Source organism: Myotis lucifugus, unplaced genomic scaffold (assembly GCF_000147115.1).
Source record: "Myotis lucifugus unplaced genomic scaffold, Myoluc2.0 scaffold_20, whole genome shotgun sequence".
NCBI lineage: Eukaryota > Metazoa > Chordata > Mammalia > Chiroptera > Vespertilionidae > Myotis > Myotis lucifugus.
Window position 1 is genome coordinate 2,450,490 of NW_005871068.1, and position 18,430 is coordinate 2,468,919.

The window sequence follows — 18,430 nt, forward strand, 5'->3', positions numbered from 1 at the left end:
TGTCCTCAGTTTGCAAGAATTCCAGAACATGCTATAGTTGTGTCCAGCAGCTTCTGTTTTATTCTCTCCATAAAAGCTCAATGATCTGAACAATTTCTCCTGAGTTTATAAACGTAACTCAATTTGTTTCCACTCACTAACCCTGATATATTTTCCTTCTCCATTATCGGATCAACATTGCCCACCCCAAAATAACAAAATATTAATGGCTAACATTGATTACCATACACTGTTGACATGGTTAATCTCATATTATTCTCATCAGAACTCCATGAGGTCAGTTAGAATATTCCCACTGTCAGATGAGAAAACTCAGACTGGAGTAGCTGGGATTTTTCTCTTTTTCTAGGTGACTTAGCATTTTCATGGCAAAATATCATTTGTACTATGATGGGGACATAGAGATTCAGTATGCTATTTGGTTTACTTTTGTGTGTCTTTGAATGGAAAGGGTACATAAAACCCAAATAAATACTATCTGTAATAGTGGGTGACTGTCAGTTCTGACCTCTCACCTGATATTCATTCGGATTTATATCCAGTGATATTTTTCACCTCTTCACGCGTAAACACCTCACAGGCATCTGAGAGCTAAAGAGCCTGAACCTGTGCTCCCGCTGGTCCCTTCCCAAATCACTCTTCTACCCATTTTTCCCATCTTAATTACTGCCAATATAATAGGCCCTGTGTTCAAAATGCACTCAGGAGTTGTTTTGACCATCCATTCTCCTATCCAGTGGTTGGCAAACTGCGGCTCGCGAGCCACATGCGGCTCTTTGGCCCCTTGAGTGTGGCTTTTCCACAAAATACCAACTTCTGTGCATGGGCCACGAAGTTTCAAATCGCACTGTACGTGCGCGCCCGCACGTGGTATTTTGTGGAAGAACCACACTCAAGGGGCCAAAGGGCTGCATGTGGCTTGTGAGCCGCAGTTTGCCTACCACTGTCCTATACCATCCAGTTCATACCCAAGTTCTGCCAGTGGTAGCCTCCAGAGCGTATCCTCCCTTCACTTCTGTCTGCAGTGTCAGCCACCACTACTGGCTAAATCGTCATCACCCTTCATACTGCCCTGGCTCCTCAGTGAGCTTTCCAATTTCATCCTTACCCTGATTCAGAGACTAGACAACCTTTTAAGACATACATCACATCAGCCACCTACTTAGAAGCCTTCAGGAACTTCTCACTTCCCTTAGAATAAAATACTAACCCCTCACCCAGCCTTAGACACCCCTGTGTGGTATGGCCATAGTGGCTCTCTGGTCACACCTTGCACCAATTTCCCCACCTTCCTCACGTCAAACAGAGGCCATGGTCCTCTTTCAGTCTCTGCTCCACATGTTTTTCTGCTGCAGGGCTACACAGCCCTGCCCACTCTCTGTATTTTTCTTTTCTCCCACTCATCCTCTCTCTCTCCAGCTATCTATTCCTTCTTTACAGAGACCTTCCCTAATCACCCAATCAGAACTAGCTTTTCCTACATGAGCAATCCTTATAGTGCCAGTTTTCAGTTGAGGCAACCATCAAGATTTACAATTATATGTTAACTAGAGGCTCGGTGCATGAAAAATCATGCACTGGAGTGGGGGGGGGGGTCCCTCAGCCCGGCCTGCCCCCTCTCACAGTCCGGGAGCCCTAAGGGACAGGAGGCAACCTGGTGATCAGGGGAAGGCGATGCCCCATCACACCTCTGCTGCTGCCACTGTTGGCAGCACAAGCCTTGGGTGGCCCTGGGCGGCTGGGCAGCCACCATTTGAGGCTTGCCTGAACCTTGGGCCAGACCTAGGTGGCTGGGGGGCTGAGGGGACTGGGGGGTTCCTGGGGGCGGGCCTGGCCTTGCCATGCACCTGCCGCCCCAACGGGGCTGAGGGGACTGGGTGCTGCCATCTTGTGGGCGCCATCTTTGAGGGTGTGATAGTCAATTAGCATATTCCCTCCTTATTGGCTCTGGGCGCCGCCGTCTTTGAGGGCAGGGCAGTCAATTAGCATATTCCGTCCTTATTGGCTTTGGGTGCTGCCATCTTTGCAATGGCGTGAGAGTCAATTAGCACATTACCTCTTTATTAGATAGGAGCTTTAAAGGTTTAAAGGTTTGACTGCCTCTCACACTGTGAGGATAGATACTGTGAAAGCCTTTAGATCCAGCACCTAGCACAGTGACTGGCACATAGTAGGTGTTCATGAAGCATGTAGTGAAGAACTGTGCCGGAGTCCATTCATTGTCTTCACTAGCTGAGTTTAGACAGAAACCCCCCCCCCCCAAAAAAGCTAGTAGCCATTGAAAGTCCTAGTAAAGGTCAGGGCTGTGCACCACCCAGTTAATCTAGGAACCATTCAGTTAATTTAGGTAATAATAGTTGAAGCATCCCCACCTTAGTTCCCTTAATTCCTTAGATAGTTATGTAGATCCTTGTTGATTATTGTTAATCAGTTACTCTGCCTACACTGGGAAATCTATTGATAAGCTAATCAGTTACTCTGCCTACACTTGGAAATCTATTGATGAGTTAATCAGATACTTTTGTCTACTCCTGGAAATTGCTGATCTGTGTGTCATTGAAACTTCCTTTTCTTAAGGGCTACTCCAGATCAATAAAAGATTGGAGCAGCCTGAGCATGGGTGGAAGTCCTTCGGGACTTGCCCGCCTGGTCCCCCAATATTGCAAAATTATCTCGTGTCTTTTTCTCTCATTTGTTGTGCGGCTCCACTTTTAGATACCGAACCCTACTCCACGCAGAACGTGGAGGGAGTGTTACTCGACAGAACTGAATCTGTCCTTTTCACCTACACTCTGGGAAAGCATCTCAAGGACACCTTTCACACCAGCAGGTGAATTTTCTATGCCATCCTTTCTGTGCTTTAGTGCCTATGGATTTGAATTCTGCTGCTGCCTTTGGAATGTTCTTACAGTCTTTGAGTCAAGTACCTTTTACACTTTTGCTCTTTTTCTACCTATGATCTTTTATTTCTCCTGCAATCTTTTGAAGATGCCTAATAATTTGACTTTTTCTTCTGGCTCTAAAAGCAAATAATTTTCAAGAAGTTTATGTCCTTTTTCTGAGTCTTCCATTTCTTTGATCACATAGTCTTTGTAGATCCCAACTTGTTTTTTCTCTTAATTCATACACAAACAAGGAAAGACCCTTCCAGACTCAGTGTGTCAACGGAACATGTGCATTGCCTTCAGTCCCAACTTCTATCCATTTGGGTAGTAGTTTCACCCCTTTCATAAGTCTGCAACAGGAAAGGAGGTGAGTTGATGGGCACAACTTCCAGTCTACATTTTAGCTTCTAATGAGTTGTCTGTTATTGTACCTCTTTGTACTCTGATGGTTATCACTCTCCTCTCACCGTCTCCTCTGGTACTGGAAGCCAATGGCAGTGAAATAGCTCCTCCTATGTCTGTGGTCACCTACAGTGAATGAGTAATGGGGAGGATATGCTTTACACCTCGGCCAGTCCACCCCTACTTCCTGCCTAGTTGATTACTGTGGTTCTTTTTCAATGTAAAAAGACAGTGCATAGACTTGGGAGGGGTGTCAGTGAGGACTGCTGGCGAGAGGGGGTGAGGGATGGGGGACTGAGGGGTTTCAAGAAAAGGGGGAAAACTCAGGAATAAAACTGCCTCCTCATTATAGAGCTTCTTGGGATCAAGAGAGATGAATGCCCAGTCCTCAGGCTAGTAAAGGCCTGAATCTCTGAGTCAGGATTCGGTGGGTGGAGTAAAAGTAGTGCATCTTTTAAAAAATCTTTCTCTAGTTGCTTTCTTTCATGAGGAAAGCCTGAATATTACATAAGGTGAAGAAATACGGGTCTATTTTTCTCAAATTACATTTGCCTTAAGATTATTTACAAGACTGCTCACAATTTTATATTATGCTGCCTGTCAATCTCTCATTATTTTTAATGGGTTTTTATTCTTTTCCTGTAAGGTCATGGGATATTTTAGTGACAAGTTGTGAAGAGTTACACTGGAAGGCTGTAAGATCCAATTTTTCTCTTATCCTCTTTCAACAAAGAAATCTGCAGATCCACAGAATATTCATGAATGATTTTTTTTTTTTTGCTTAACATCTGCTCTCATAGCTCTGTCAGTGAGGAATTCATCATTCTCAAAGCATTCCATATGCTTTTCCACTCTGCATTTACCCATGCAATTTCCCCTGGCACAAATCCTCTTCATTTTTTGGCCTCTAGCAATTCAAGAACAGGATGTTTCCATCCTCCTCTTGTTTTGAGCCTGAGGACACTGTGACTCCATGTTTGAGTAAAAACACCCTAATCAGAATCATGCCAGCATGGCTGAAATTTTATGAGGAACATACTTTCCTGAGCAAACACAAATCAATTTAATTCCTTGGTACCAAGTTCCTCTATAATTCAGGTTAAATGTTTCTAGTATTTTTATTGGCTTTTATTTTATTGAAATTATTTTCATTTGCTTTTTGTAATTTTTATTTTTCAATTACTTTCAGTATTATTTCGTATTAGTTTTGGGTGTACAGCATAGTGGTCACACAATCCTATGCTTTACAAAGTGTTCCCACTGATATTGCCAGTACCCATACATAGTTACTGCAATATTATTGATTCTATTTCCTATGTTGTACTTTACATCCATGTAACTATTGTTACCATTCTTGTGAAGGCATTAAGAATTACTGAAATTATTTTCATCTGGAAAATGTTTATTCATAAAAATATCACCATGAAAACTTGTTTTAAATTTTATCCAAATAAAATTTTTAAAATGTTAACCTCTTACAAGTGAGTTTACTTTTATGGCCATTGTGTGTACCAATTTCCTGTGGTGCAAATTTTGTGGCCTACATTTTGTAAAAATGTGGTTCTTCTGATAATTTTGAATACACGGGGATTTTTTTTTTTTAATCCTCACCCAGGAACATTTTTTCCATTGCTTTTTAGAGAGAGTGAAAGGGAAGGAGAGAGGGAGAGAGGGAGAGAGGGAGAGAGGGAGAGAGGGAGAGAGGGAGAGAGGGAGAGAGGGAGAGAGAGGAGAGAGAGAAACATGGATGTGAGAGAGACACATCAACTTTTTGCCTCCTGAACATGACCAGGGCCAGGGATCAAACCTGCAACTGAGGTACATGCCCTTGACTGGGAATCGAACCCACGACCCTTCAGTCCGAGGGTCGATGCTCCAACCACTGAGCCAAACCAACCGGGGCTCTTCCAATAGTTGTGAGTCAATAACAAATGTAGCAGGTAGCGGTGGTGGCCCACCCATGCCCCATTGGCACTCACTCTTCAGTACACAAGAATGGTGGTTTTGGCTTCTGAATGCAAAAACCTGCAACTCCACCCCACCCCCCCACCCCAGCTTTCTCTCAGCCTGGCCACCCTTAAATGCTGGGAGCTAATGTGCCCATGATAGATGGCAGTTGAAGGATAAAGACTCCATCTTCCCCGTCCTCTGGTGGGATTACTCTGAGGTATGTTCTACACCTTTTCCCCCCAGTTGTCTGTGGAGAGGAGATTGAACCCATTCGCCCCCAGTGGAAAACTGCTTATGTACCTTTACTGGCTCATCCCAGTCCCCTGTTCCCTGCTGATGCTTTCTGGAATGACAACTCAAATAAGTTACTTAAATTCTCAAAGGGCCTAAATATACAATTCTCCAAAGAGGACATGCAGATGGCCAATAGACATGAAAAAATGCTCATCACTAATCATCAGAGAGATGCAAATTAAAACTATAGCCTGGCTGGCATGGCTCAGTGGTTGAGCGTTGATCCATGAACCAGGAGGTCAGGGTTCGATTCCTGGTCAGGGCATATGCCCAGGTTTTGGGCTTGATCCCCAGTAGGGGGTATACAGGAGGCAGCTGACCAATGAATCAATCAATGATTCTCCCTCATCATTGATGTTTCTCTCTCACTCTCTCTCTCCCCCCCTTCCTCTCTGAGATCAATTTTTTAAAAAGGTGAAAATATTAGCCAATGAACATATATGCCTAACCCATGGACAAAGACAACAGTGTGAAGGCTAGGGGAGGGGGGGCGATGGGGGCTGAGTAGAGGTGGGCAAAACAGAAGGGGGGATGGGGGCATCAGTAATAGTGTGAACAATAAAAAAATAAATATAAGTAAAAAATTACTTATACTTTCATTCTCATCTTGGAGTCAACTTCCAGGGAGCCCAAGACTACAAGTTTAATTGTATAAAGTTTTTGCCATTGTCAGTTTTACTGTTGTTTTTATGGAGTCTAAATTTTCCATGATCTCTATTTTACATAAAATTTTTCATGAGCTAAAATGGGTCTCCATTTTTTTTCATTCATAAAAAATTTTACTAGGTGCTGTTTTATGTTGATTATTTCCACCAGTGCTAGAATCTGCTTGAACGGAAGACGGATAGATTGGATCTGGGTGCATGCCTGGGTCAGAACCTCCTGCCTCGTGTACCTCCTGTGCTTTTTTGCACATCCTTTCTTGAGGACCCTTTTCTATAGAGAAATCTTGCTTAATCTCCATGACCAAGTAGAAATGCCAATTCTTCCATGAACCTTTTCCTGATTGTCATCAATGATAATTGTAACTTTCGGAGCTCCCGCCAACACCCTGCTTTTTCCTTTATCTCTTGCGCTATTTTTATTTCTTGCCTTCAGTGATTTTTAGTGACTTATGGTTCCTCATTAGATTGAGAGCAGATGGGTCTTTTTTTTTTTCACTCCCAGCTAACTTCACTCCCACTAGTACACAAGGCAGGTATTCAATAAAAGTTTGAATGCATGTTTCCATTAGAGAAACCTCTCATACCCCAGGTCTAAGGAGAATGCTGTTAACCTTTGAACAGGGATTCTTTTGACCCTGTAATGTATACCATACCTTTCTCAATATCTTTATCAGCTCCGCCTATCTCTTAAATATATTTGATTCTTAATCATTTTGTTCCATCAGAATAATTCACATCCCTTTGTTTTCTCTAAATTGTTTCATTCGCTTTCCACATTTAATGAAATTTATAGGATTTTAAAAAATTGACCCTTGGCTGCTCTGTGGGCCCCGCTGAGCCCAGACCAAACACCGCGTTCGGGCCATGCCTGGCCACACCCGGCCCCGGCCCCGCGTGAGGTGGAGGCCGGAGTCTGGCCGACCAAGTGCCGCAGCCGTTCTGTCCGGCTCCTCGCCCACATCCATAGAGTCCTGCTTCCTTTAGTGTTTCTCTTCTGTTCAATAAAATGCCCTGTTTTCTCACGGATGTAATTTGAAGTGAGAAGGTGAAAAAAAAAATTGACCCAATATTAAAGATACTTAGTTTGGGATAATATAGTCAAGTGTGGCAGATATAGTTGATGAGTAATCCTTCCAAATCCATAATAAAACACTAAAATGTTGCCAGAACTGGTTTGGCTCAGCAGATAGAGCGTTGGCCTGCGGACTGAAAGGTCCCAGGTTCGATTCCGGTCAAGGGCATGTACCTGGGTTGCAGGCACATCCCCAGTGGGGGGCATGCAGGAGGCGGCTGATCGGTGTTTCTCATCGATGTTTCTTACTTTCTATTCCTCTCCCTTCCTCTCTGTAGAAAATCAATAAAACATATTTAAAAAAAACAACACTAAAATGTCATTGAAAATGCATAAATGACACAAACAAGTTCATAGAACATATCGGCAAATAGACATGAAAAATTACTCAATACTCACTAAAATCAAATAAATAAAAATGAAAATAAAACTTTGGATAGGGTGTGATGACAAATTAGACTCACTGCTGATGTGGGTCTAATATTGTACAACTTTCCTGAAGCTTAAACTAGCAAAATTTGTCATCGACTTTAAAATGAACGAACTACTTTAAAAATGTAGTTATGTCTCACAGTAGGACCATGTTTAATTATGATATAGCCATATTATGGAACACTAAGCAATTATTAAAGATATTATTTTCAGGCCTGGCTGGTGTGGCTCTTCGTTGGGTGTTGTCCTGTGCACTGAAAGGTTGCCAGTTCAGTTGTGGGCTTGATTACCGGTTGTTTAGGTGCGTGCAGGGCACAACCAATTGATGTGTCTCACATCACTGTTTCTCTCCCTCCCTCCCTTCCACTCTCCCTAAAAATCAATGAAAAAAATACCCTCGAATGAAGATTAACAAAAATATTTTTTAAAAGTGAACCACAATCAACTCACTTTTATATTTTTTCAAAGAAATTGAAAAGACTTGTGAAATTGTTTCTAATAAAATTTTATGTGAAATACAGGATACAAAACTATAATTGTTCTGTTCTCCATAACACTCTGATCCCTCAGCGACAGTTTTCTATTGACTCCTTATTTTTCGGGGTATGGGTCACATTTTCCTATTTCTTTGCATGTCTCAGAATTTTTTTTTTGAAACTTGACATTTTTGATAATATATTGTAGCAACTCTAGATTCTGTGTGGTTTTTGCTATATTTTGGTGTGGTATGCTCAGTGATTTGCCTGGAGGAATTCTGTGCAGTTTATTCTCCACTCACTTCCCCTCGCCCCCACCCTAGTGGATGGCCACTGTTATCTCTGATCAGCTTGTTTTTAAAAATTCCAAGGCAACAACTGAGTCAGCATAGCTTAGTGGTCAGCCAGTGATTGGTCAGAAGTTACACATAACACCTTGAGGCAGTAAGGCTTCCTTCTGCCCTTTGCTGATAAATCTGTGTGACCTGGGAAATGACTTCAAAGTTCAGTTTCCTAGTCTATTCCTGGTATGTGTTTGCAAGGCCTCACATCCAGCCAGGAGCAAGTACCTTACTATGGCCCTCTTAGCTCTTACGTTTCCCCATTGGTGCTCACAGCCTTGTCCATGAGCACAGACTTCTGGGCCCCCAGGGGTAAAGTAGGCTATCTCATTCCTAAGATCTCCTATTAAATTTCTGGCTGGTCTGCCAATCTATTACTAAACACAATCACTATTTTTTAAATACCCTTGACCAGAATAGAACCTGGGACCCTTCAGTCTGCAGGTCAATGCTCTATCCACTGAGCCAATCCAGCTAGGGCCACAATCACTATTGATGCCTCAGGCTAACTGCAATGTCACCACAGTGACATATGGGATTCTCCACACTCCACTCCAAATAAAGGCAGATCCCTGCATGCCCCTGAAGAACTTCTGTGCCACAGAGCCAGGGAAGGGAGGTTGGGATGGGAATAGCCTCAGGCAAAAATCAGAGACTCCCATGGCTCTTGAGATACTAGAGGCCTGGTGCACAAATTCGTCCACGGGTGGGGGTCCCTCGGCCTGGCTGGGGATCGGGGCCGATGGGGGCCGGCCAGCCAGGGAGGAACCTCGCAGGAGGGCTCCAGAGCATGTCCAGCCCTCTCGCCCAGTCCCAATCAGCTGGACCCCAGCAGCAAGCTAACCTACTGGTGGGAACGCCTACCCCCTGGTGGTCAGTGTGCATCATAGCAACTGGTTGAGCAGTCTACCAGTTAACTGATTGGTCACTTAGCATATTACACTTTTATTATATAGGATAGTACATTTTCTTGAATAAATGCTTCTCAATTTGTATGCCTATGGTCAATTTTCAGTCTTTACATTTTTTGACAAGTTTGCTCAGTTTTATCAGTGCTTTTTGGGGAGAGAATTTGCTGGAAGTTATGGCCATTTTGGATGTCCTGCTCCTTAAACTATACAAGTTGTACAAATAATTGTACAATTTCATCCAACTCCTAAGATGAGAAGGTGGTACCTTCCTTGGTATGTGAAAACGCCAGGGTAATGTCAACTTGGCTAAATGTTGACTTCAGCCTGAAAACTAACTGGACCTACAGGAGGCAGTCCTATTTTGTAGATGAGAGTATCTGAATTAGTGGTCCTTCTTTTCTTTCCCTGACTCCTTAGCCTGGCTTTTTCAAGAACATTCATGGATCATATATTCAATGTCAAAAAGTGGTCAAATGTTTGATTTACACTGAGCTAAACAACATCAAAATGAGTTAACATCAGGATTTCTCAGAGACTTTAATATGCTGTTTGTTGAGATTCTCTAAGAAAAATAAATTTTATGTAGTGTTTCTTAAGATTATTGTCACCACTGAACACTTCTTTTCTGTCACAGAGCATTCCATGAGGATTAATGATTTGCTTTTGGTCTATTTCACTTAAAATTTTCAGCCTGGTTCAGAAATACTGAGATGTTGAGGGAAGAAGTATCTGTTGACAACTGTGATAGCTATATGCATCAACCTTCCAGACAGGGGAGCAGTGGTAGTGAAAATGAACGGAGGGAATTCCTCAGGGAGGTCAATGTTGGCAGACAATCAAGCTCTCTAATATAGCTGCCCCTCCTCACCAGGAGCATTTCATTGGTGACCTTCCAAGTTTCTGGGTTCTATTTTTATTAAGGAGGGCTTGCCATGTGCCAGACGGAAAATCAAGATAAAAAGACACAGTATCTGCCCTCAGAGTACAGTTAAAGGTGGGATAGAGAAATCAAGAGTCAGAGGAGGTGGGGGTCTAGGTATCCACAAGGTACTATAGTAAGATCAAGGGCATAATTAATCTGGCCCAAAGGTTTAAGGAAGACTTGATGGAGTCTCTTCCTCGGCGCTGCCTATGAAGGTGGCAGCCATCTCCTACTTGGCACCATGGCTGCTCTCAGACCCCTCATGAAACCCCCAAGACTGTAAAAAAGAGGGCCAAGAAGTTCACCCGGCACCAGTCAGTCTGATATGCCAAAATTAAGCAGAACTGGTGGAAACCCAGAGGCACTGACAATAGGGTGTGCAGAAGATTCAAGGGCCAGATCTTGATGCCCAACACTGGTTATGGGAGCAACAAGAAAACAAAGCACATGCTGCCCAGTGGCTTTCAGAAGTTTCTGGTCCACAACAGCTTGGAGTGCTGCTTGATGTGCAACAGATCTCACTGTGCTGAGATTGCTCACGTCTCCCCAAAGAATCGCAAAGCCATTGTGGAAAGAGCAGCCCAGTTGGCCATCAGAGTCACCAATCCCAATGCCAGGCTGAACAGTGAAAAAAATGAAGACAGATTGTACACACATTGTATTTTGTTAATAAAATCATAAAATTCTGCTCCCCCCTCCCCCAAAGACTTGACAGAGGCTACGATGCCCAGGCTGGTTCTGGAAGGCCAAGAAAGGCTTAGCCAGGAAAGGAAGATGGGAAGGGCACGTACAAAGGCAGAAAGGCTAGAGAAGATGTGTTGTATTCAGAGAACTCCAAGGAGCTTGCATTGCTAGAATATAGGAGAAGAGACCGAATAGGTACAAAGCGAGTAGAACATGAAGGACCTTGTGTGGCAGGCTAGAAAGTTTGGATCTTATTCTCAAGATTAAGGGAGATTATTAAAGGCAGTTGAATCCCAGGTTCAGATTTATGTTTTGAAAGCTCCCTCTGGCAGCAGTAGAGAAAATGAATTGTGGAGGTAGAAGATCAGAAAGAAAGCTCCCAGAGGCCAGCAAGAATGACAAGGGCCTGAATGAGGGAAGTATGAATGGAGAGGGGAGGGCAAGGGCTTAAACCAGTGGTTCTCAACCTTCTGGCCCTTTAAATACAGTTCCTCATGTTGTGACCCAACCATAAAATTATTTTCGTTGCTACTTCATAACTGTAATGTTGCTACTGTTATGAATTGGAATATAAATATCTGATATGCAGAATGGTCTTAGGCGACCCCTGTGAAAGGGTTGTTCGACCGCCAAAGGGGTCGCGACCCACAGGTTGAGAACCACTGGCTTAAACTGATAGGACTGGATGAACCCAGATGTTGAGCTGAAGAGGGAAAGAGGCATTAGTATACAATTGCCAGGTTTTCAACTTGAACAGTCCCAGGCAATGATAGAACCACATCATAATACAGGAAAATACAGGACAAGGGGCAGGGTTTTGGGAAGGAGATAATGTATTCAGGTTTATACTTGTTCAGTTTGAAATTCCGATAAAACATGGGGGAAATGTTCAATGGGTGGAACTCTTGAGTTGAGAAATAAAGATTTGGCAGGTAGCAGAATAAAAGTTGTAGGTGAAGCCACAGGTATGGATGAGACTGGACAAGGAGGAGACAGAAAAGGAAGCAGAGACAAAATCCCTAGGGAACTAATATTAGCATCTCCTTCTTCCAAATGCTTATAGCATCTGTCTGGAACTCACATGGAATTTGTCACATGCTGCAGTAAACATATAGAACTCTGTGTCTATTGTGTAAAACACGTGTCATGCTAGATAAGAGGGTACAAAGAGGAATAAAAAAGGTCCTTTCATCTGAGACTATGAGCTAGGTGTGGAGAATGAATTATACCCCGCTATTATGCAAAATGAAATAAGAACTATAAATGTATTGAGTGTAGAAGAAGCAATTAATTCAATGGAGAGAACAGGTTGCAAGAGGGGAGGAAAGCATTTGAGTTGGGCATTGAAAAAGAAGTGCATTTTGGAAGCAGAGAAAGGGAAAGAAAGCAAGTAATTTGAGGCTGGAAATTCACACACAAAGATCACAACATAAGGGAGCATATGTAGAAAGTGACAGAGGGGGAGACTGGAGAGGTAGCTTGAGGCCAGGATCCAGGGAATCCTGCTGAGGTGTCTCAGGAGTCCAGTTTAAAGGAGGAACACACTGGCCTATGTAAATCCAAGTGCTTGTGATATAGCAGATTCATTCCTGCCTATTTCCTATTTTTAGAAATGCCTTTAAGAACAATGAATCAAAAATGCTAAGGGAAACCTAAAAATTACCAAACTAAGGCTTGAGGCTTGCAAATGCTTTCTCTCAATTCTCTATTTCCACTCTGCAAAACTCTGTTAGTGGAACTTTAATTACTTGGCTTCATTACAAAATTTCCATAGTATGTAAGTGTAAATAATTCACTCTAATGCTCTCATTTGAATCTGTGGCTGAAAGCATCAGTAGAGATCACATTTTTGTGGCACTTCCTTGGCACATTGAAGGAAAACAAAATGGAAATGCTAACAAGTCATGAGTGACTCTGACAGTGATGGATTAAAGATAGTAAATAATAAGAGATAAAGAAGTATGTTTTAAAGATGAAAAATATTTTATTTAAACTTTTCTTCATAAACACTTTTAACATTTTTTTCAATTTAAAAACAGAATGGATAGCATAAACATGTTTGAATAGATTATATTCACGGTTTGGGAAAAATTACCTGACAAAAATGTAAAGGCTTTCAAAACAGGTATAAAAGGCAAACCTTAAATTATTCTAAGATTTTTTAATGTCCTAGGATTATTTGACTGTTGGCCCAAAATGTACCTAAAGGTCAAAATATTTTTCTAATAGACAAAATATGCCCAAGAGGTATAGGGCATATACAAGTTAGGTAGAAAATAACCTCTCCAACCACCTCACAGGAACATTCCTCCAGAAAGCAAACTCCTAATCCTTACTAGTATACTGATTAATAAGTTTTTTTTAATGCAATTGTTCCCAAAGATGTAAAAAGAAAATCCAAGAATATTAGGGGGAACAAACCAAGCTGATGGCATTCTCATTAGTGTTACTCGTGTAATATTGAAGTTATACTGATATATTGAAAGGATCTGACTTCCATGAGTTTACTTATTCCGTTCTATGTCTATTGAATATTTGACTTTATAAACTCTCAATAAACGAATTTCCTAGGACTTGTGTTTTTAAGATAAATCTCTTTTTAGAAGATATTTATTCCCAAACCAACTCTAATCCAATCGAACAAATGTATGATCCCTAAAAATGTTGAGTACAAAAAAAATCAAAAAATGTATAATAGGCAAACAAAAAAATGGCACTAGCAGTTTTACTGCTATATAGCCCTCAATTATATCTAATTTCACTATTATCTATGTTGTGTTTCACTTCAATCTAAAACTTTAAATTATGTATTCTCAAAAGAGCTAGCCTTTTTTGAGAGATAGCTTATAAACTGAAATAACAATTTATATTATAAACTGAAATGTTATGACCTACAACCACATATACATATATAAAAATAGTCCCACTGAACGTTTGACATGTTTAGATTATGCAGCTCAAATAATTTGTTATAAAATATTTTAAAGCTTAGTTTCTTGTAATTAAGACAAAACTCTCCATTTTTACTTCTCCCCATACAAATGTGTGTCCTTTACTATGACTCGAGCAGGCTTCCCAGAATGAGGTGTCCAAAGGTGCTGCTTTAGAAAAGATAAGTGAAGGGCTCAGTCAATATTTCACAAATTATAGTAACACTCACACAGAGCAGAGTAATGAGGACACAGAGAAAGCTGTCTCAAAAGCTAATAATTCTATTAATTAAGCTTTGCTTTAAAAAAAAAAACCAGTAGTATTTTTTCCAATACAAAACCTTCAATGAGACAATCTTGAGTTTTATGAAAAGGTTGTAGTGCAAGAATTTTCTTTAAGCAGATTAAAGTCAAAACTTAGGTCAAAGACATGGAAGAGAACAAACATTTCTAATTAAGATGCAACTAATGAAGATCAGCTATTTTTGTAAAGTCTGGCATTTAAAATGTAAAGTGAAAAATAACACACAAAGATCACAACAGTTACACTGAATAGTTTCAAATCTCTTACTGAATTTTTTAAGAACTACTATCTTGAACACATACCATGTATACAAACAAAAATGGTTTCAAATGAAGCACACAAAAAATAAACTTGAAAAAAAAACTATGAAAATTTTCCATAGTTTAGTATAACAAAAATAAATCTCTTTCAGCAATTAAACCATAACTTGAAAAGGGAATGTAAGTTATCATGGATTTAAAAGAACCTAAATTAGCTCTACATATAAACAGAAGAATTTTCTCATACATTCATAAAGAACCCAAGCAATAGCAACTATTCTTAAAGCTTAAAACTGATTACAGCTAACATCAGGTCAGACATGACTTAAGTGTGAAGCTGAACCCAGAGTTACTTCAAGTTACGATTTCACAAATTTTCCAAAACATGAGCTTTGACCTTGGCCTTCTGACTTTAGAATGGAAAACCAAGAATTTCAACTGTTTGCCCAGATCTTACCTTAACTAGGGCTATGAAGTCATATCTAAGCAATTAAGAGAACCACCACTGGAGTGTAAAAAGCCTGATGAAGGGTACCCTGTCTCAGTCTTTTCCAGCAAAAGACAACAATGAGGAAAATGGTGAAGACATTGTTATTTCCTTTAAAGCAAGGAGCAGACATACAAAACACTAAACCAACTAATATATTAAAAAAAGAATTAAATGACTTAGCTAATCCTAGTTTTCAAAAGTCAAATTAGAAATGATTTTTTAAATGAAAATATTACCATGGGAAACGGTATCGAGTTTCATTTTTAAAAACAGAAAGCAAATGATAGAATCATCTAATAAAAATTTAAGTCTCATATACAAAAGAACAGCAATTTGACTTCTAAAACCAATGCCAATGTTTTTCTTTTTCAAAAACTACTTTTGTACCTGTTTCTTAAACCCAAACACCTCCAATTTTGGAGTATTAAAATAATAGTTGTCTCATTTAACTGCAAAACAAAAGAAAAGTCTTCACATTTCCATGACTTCACTCTTCTATCTCATGTTCAGTGGTGGCAGCAGCAAAAAAAAGTGAAACTAGACAATTTATACAACAGCCATACAGAAGGCATTGCAATATTGCACCAATATCCTAAGATCTGGCAAGTTTTGCCAGTGTAGATCTAGTATGTATCAGCTAGAGACTCTACTCGGGGGAAAAAATGGCATCAATCTGAATGAACCATTCCCTGATTATTATTCTTAACTTTTTCAACCATTTGTTTTTCCTTCGAGTTGAAAGGTGCGGCTAATCCTAAAACACTTACTATAAATGCTTTTTAACAGTTATTCTCCATCCATTCTCTTTGAGGTTACTATCCTTCATGCTAGTAGCTTTCAGAAAACAAAACAAAAGCTGAGGGCTTATATCCCAGTGCCGCTAAATTTTTTGTACTAAATAAACAAATAGATATGACCAGTTAGATTATAATTCTATTCCTTAACTCTAAGTCAAAAACTGAGCTCAAATTTTCCACAAGTTGCTACTTTCCATTCAATAACAGATGCAGCAGCCTTACTAAATGTAAAGAATGGAAGTTGCACTTACTTTTAAGGGGCCTTATTTAGAAGTCTGGTATTACCTAAATTCTCTTTAAAAGTGCTTGCACGCTGCAGGGCCAGGGCTTGTCATATATCATTCCAATTCTCACTAAAAACAGGGCAACGTTAAACAGACTGCAAAGAAAAACATGTTCAAAAAGAAGACATACATCGATAAGAACACTAACGTTTACTTTTGAAAATAAAATATAAAATGTTAGTTTCCATAAATCCATACATGTTTCAGGAATATGAGGAGTTCAAATATTACTGAATCAGTATGGACTGAAGATAGACTATTTTGACACCAAATGAGGACTCCAGTTATTTTAACTTTCTAAAAATGTTAATACATGAAAAGACATTACATCTAAAATTCAACAAGTATGGCAAACTGTGTGTGTGCAAGTGCACTAGCTTAAAAATATAGAATACTAACCACGCATAAAAGAGGATGTGCCTTATATATTCATAAGATGTATGCACGTATGAGTACGCTTTCACTAACACAATGCAGATAAGAGAAGGCAGCTTAGAAATAGTGTTTTGAATATAAAAAGTTAACTTTGTAGAAAATTTATATTTTTGCATTTTCAGCAAAAAGCCATGCAAAAAGGGCAAGAGTTTTAAACTTAAACAATAAAACCAAAAGGTCTAACGGACTGAAATAAATGTTCAAAAAGATTTCAGATCAAGATAGGAACTGAAATTACATCAAGTGACACTTATCAGGTCTTCTCTTAGAAGATGCATGACTCCTACAGTGACATCTGAGAGAAATGTTTAAAGCATAAAATCAGCTTCCCAGATAAGTGTATCATTCTATTAAACTGATTCAGGAAGTAGTTTCAAGAGCTAGTGCTTAGAACTAACTTATTGCATGAGTTTGAGGCCACTAAAAAAGAAAACAACGGATGCTAGCACAGAATGAAAAATTTTTATGCTATTAGACCAATGGCTTTGATAGTAAAACTGGTGAGGTTTTTCTTATGTTTTTAATTAACTACTCTGTCACAAACAAATTTTTTGTTTGGCTTTGAAGTGAGAGAGATGTCATTAGTTACAACGTCTGACCTCATCCAGTATATATTCTGGAAAATGCAGGTTGCACACTTGTAAACCATCCAGCTTGCAGGGCATCCGCGGGTACTCATCTTCCTTCCACTTGTTTTCATCTGGATCAAAAGTGAGAATGGAATCGCTGTAATGACCGTTGTAGCAAAGGCCTCCAAGAACCATTATTTGTTTGTCCAGCACAGTCACACCATGGCCACTTCTACCAATTGGCATGGATGCCAAAATGGTCCACTGATCAGTCTCTGGGTTGTACACTTCTGTGGAAGGGCAGCCCTGAGATTCAAAAGAGGCCCTCAAGATCACACAGACACCACCAAAAACATAAAGCTTGCCATTATAAGAGATCATTTTGTGAAAGCATCTTGCGTAATTCATCTTGCTCTTGTTCTCCCAGCAGTTGGTAACAACTTGAGTTCTTCTGGTCCGTTGCTCTATGGTCCCTTCTTTACTGGGGTCAAAGACGCACACTTGCTTGGAGGTGGATGATGAGGTGATTCCACCAGTGATATACAACTTGTTATTGAGCACTGTCCCCTCGTGTCCATATTTGTTAACTGGATAAGGATCCACGAATTCCCATTTATCATTGATGATGTCATATCTCTCAGTTGAATAGAAAGTCTCATCTCTGGTTCTGCCTGCTACAGCGTAAATAAACTTCCCAATAACACCAACTGCAAATTCTGAACGCGGTACAGACATATCTGCCATCCGGAGCCAAGAGTTGTGTCTGGGGTCATACCTGAACACTTTGGAAGAAGCATGGAATTCACCATCTGGGCCCAGTTCTTCCCCACCCAACAAGAACACGAAGTTATTGATAATAGCAAGGCAGTCCGGGCGCAGGGGTACTTGGGGGCCCTCTAGTTCCCACCAGACTCTTGGCTTCTTTAAGAGGAGTATTTTACTGTTAACCATGCTATGTCCAATCATTCCTCGGAATACTGTAGTTTGGGGTTTGGCAGAGCGGATGCGGCTTGATTTCATGTCCAACAAAGGCTGATGGTGAATGTTCTGAAAGTAATTCAATGCTTGTTCAACTTCGTAGCGCAGCTGTCGAGAGTATCTGTAAAATTCTGATGTCTTAACCTAAGAAAAAAGTAATAGAATTTAACCAAAAGAAAGAACATCAATGGCACATAAAACATCAAAGCCCACTAAGATGGTTAGTGTAAGATTTTAGGCTTACTTTACTGAAACTGCTTTTCCTGTTAAGATCACAAACTTTTTTAAAGCTTTTACCACATTTGTTTTTTGCAATCTATAGTTGTAATAACCTATGCACATTTCCAAG

The 18,430-nt window shown here is 40.3% G+C and overlaps 1 protein-coding gene and 1 pseudogene across 4 annotated transcripts in view; one reads left to right on the plus strand and one right to left on the minus strand.

Moving 5' to 3' along the window:
- Positions 1–10,102: 10,102 nt before the first annotated feature.
- Positions 10,103–11,145, plus strand: LOC102432601 (annotated as a pseudogene).
- Positions 11,146–14,226: 3,081 nt separating this feature from the next.
- KLHL15 (kelch like family member 15) overlaps positions 14,227–18,430 on the minus strand; it is a 37,506-nt gene continuing 33,302 nt past the window's right edge. For all 4 annotated transcript variants that reach the window (XM_006085628.3, XM_014453039.2, XM_023751324.1 and 1 more), the window contains one exon: positions 14,227–18,225. In XM_006085628.3, coding sequence (XP_006085690.1) covers positions 17,116–18,225 — 1,110 coding nt within the window. In that variant the 3' untranslated portion in view covers positions 14,227–17,115. The remainder of the gene's footprint in view (positions 18,226–18,430) is intronic.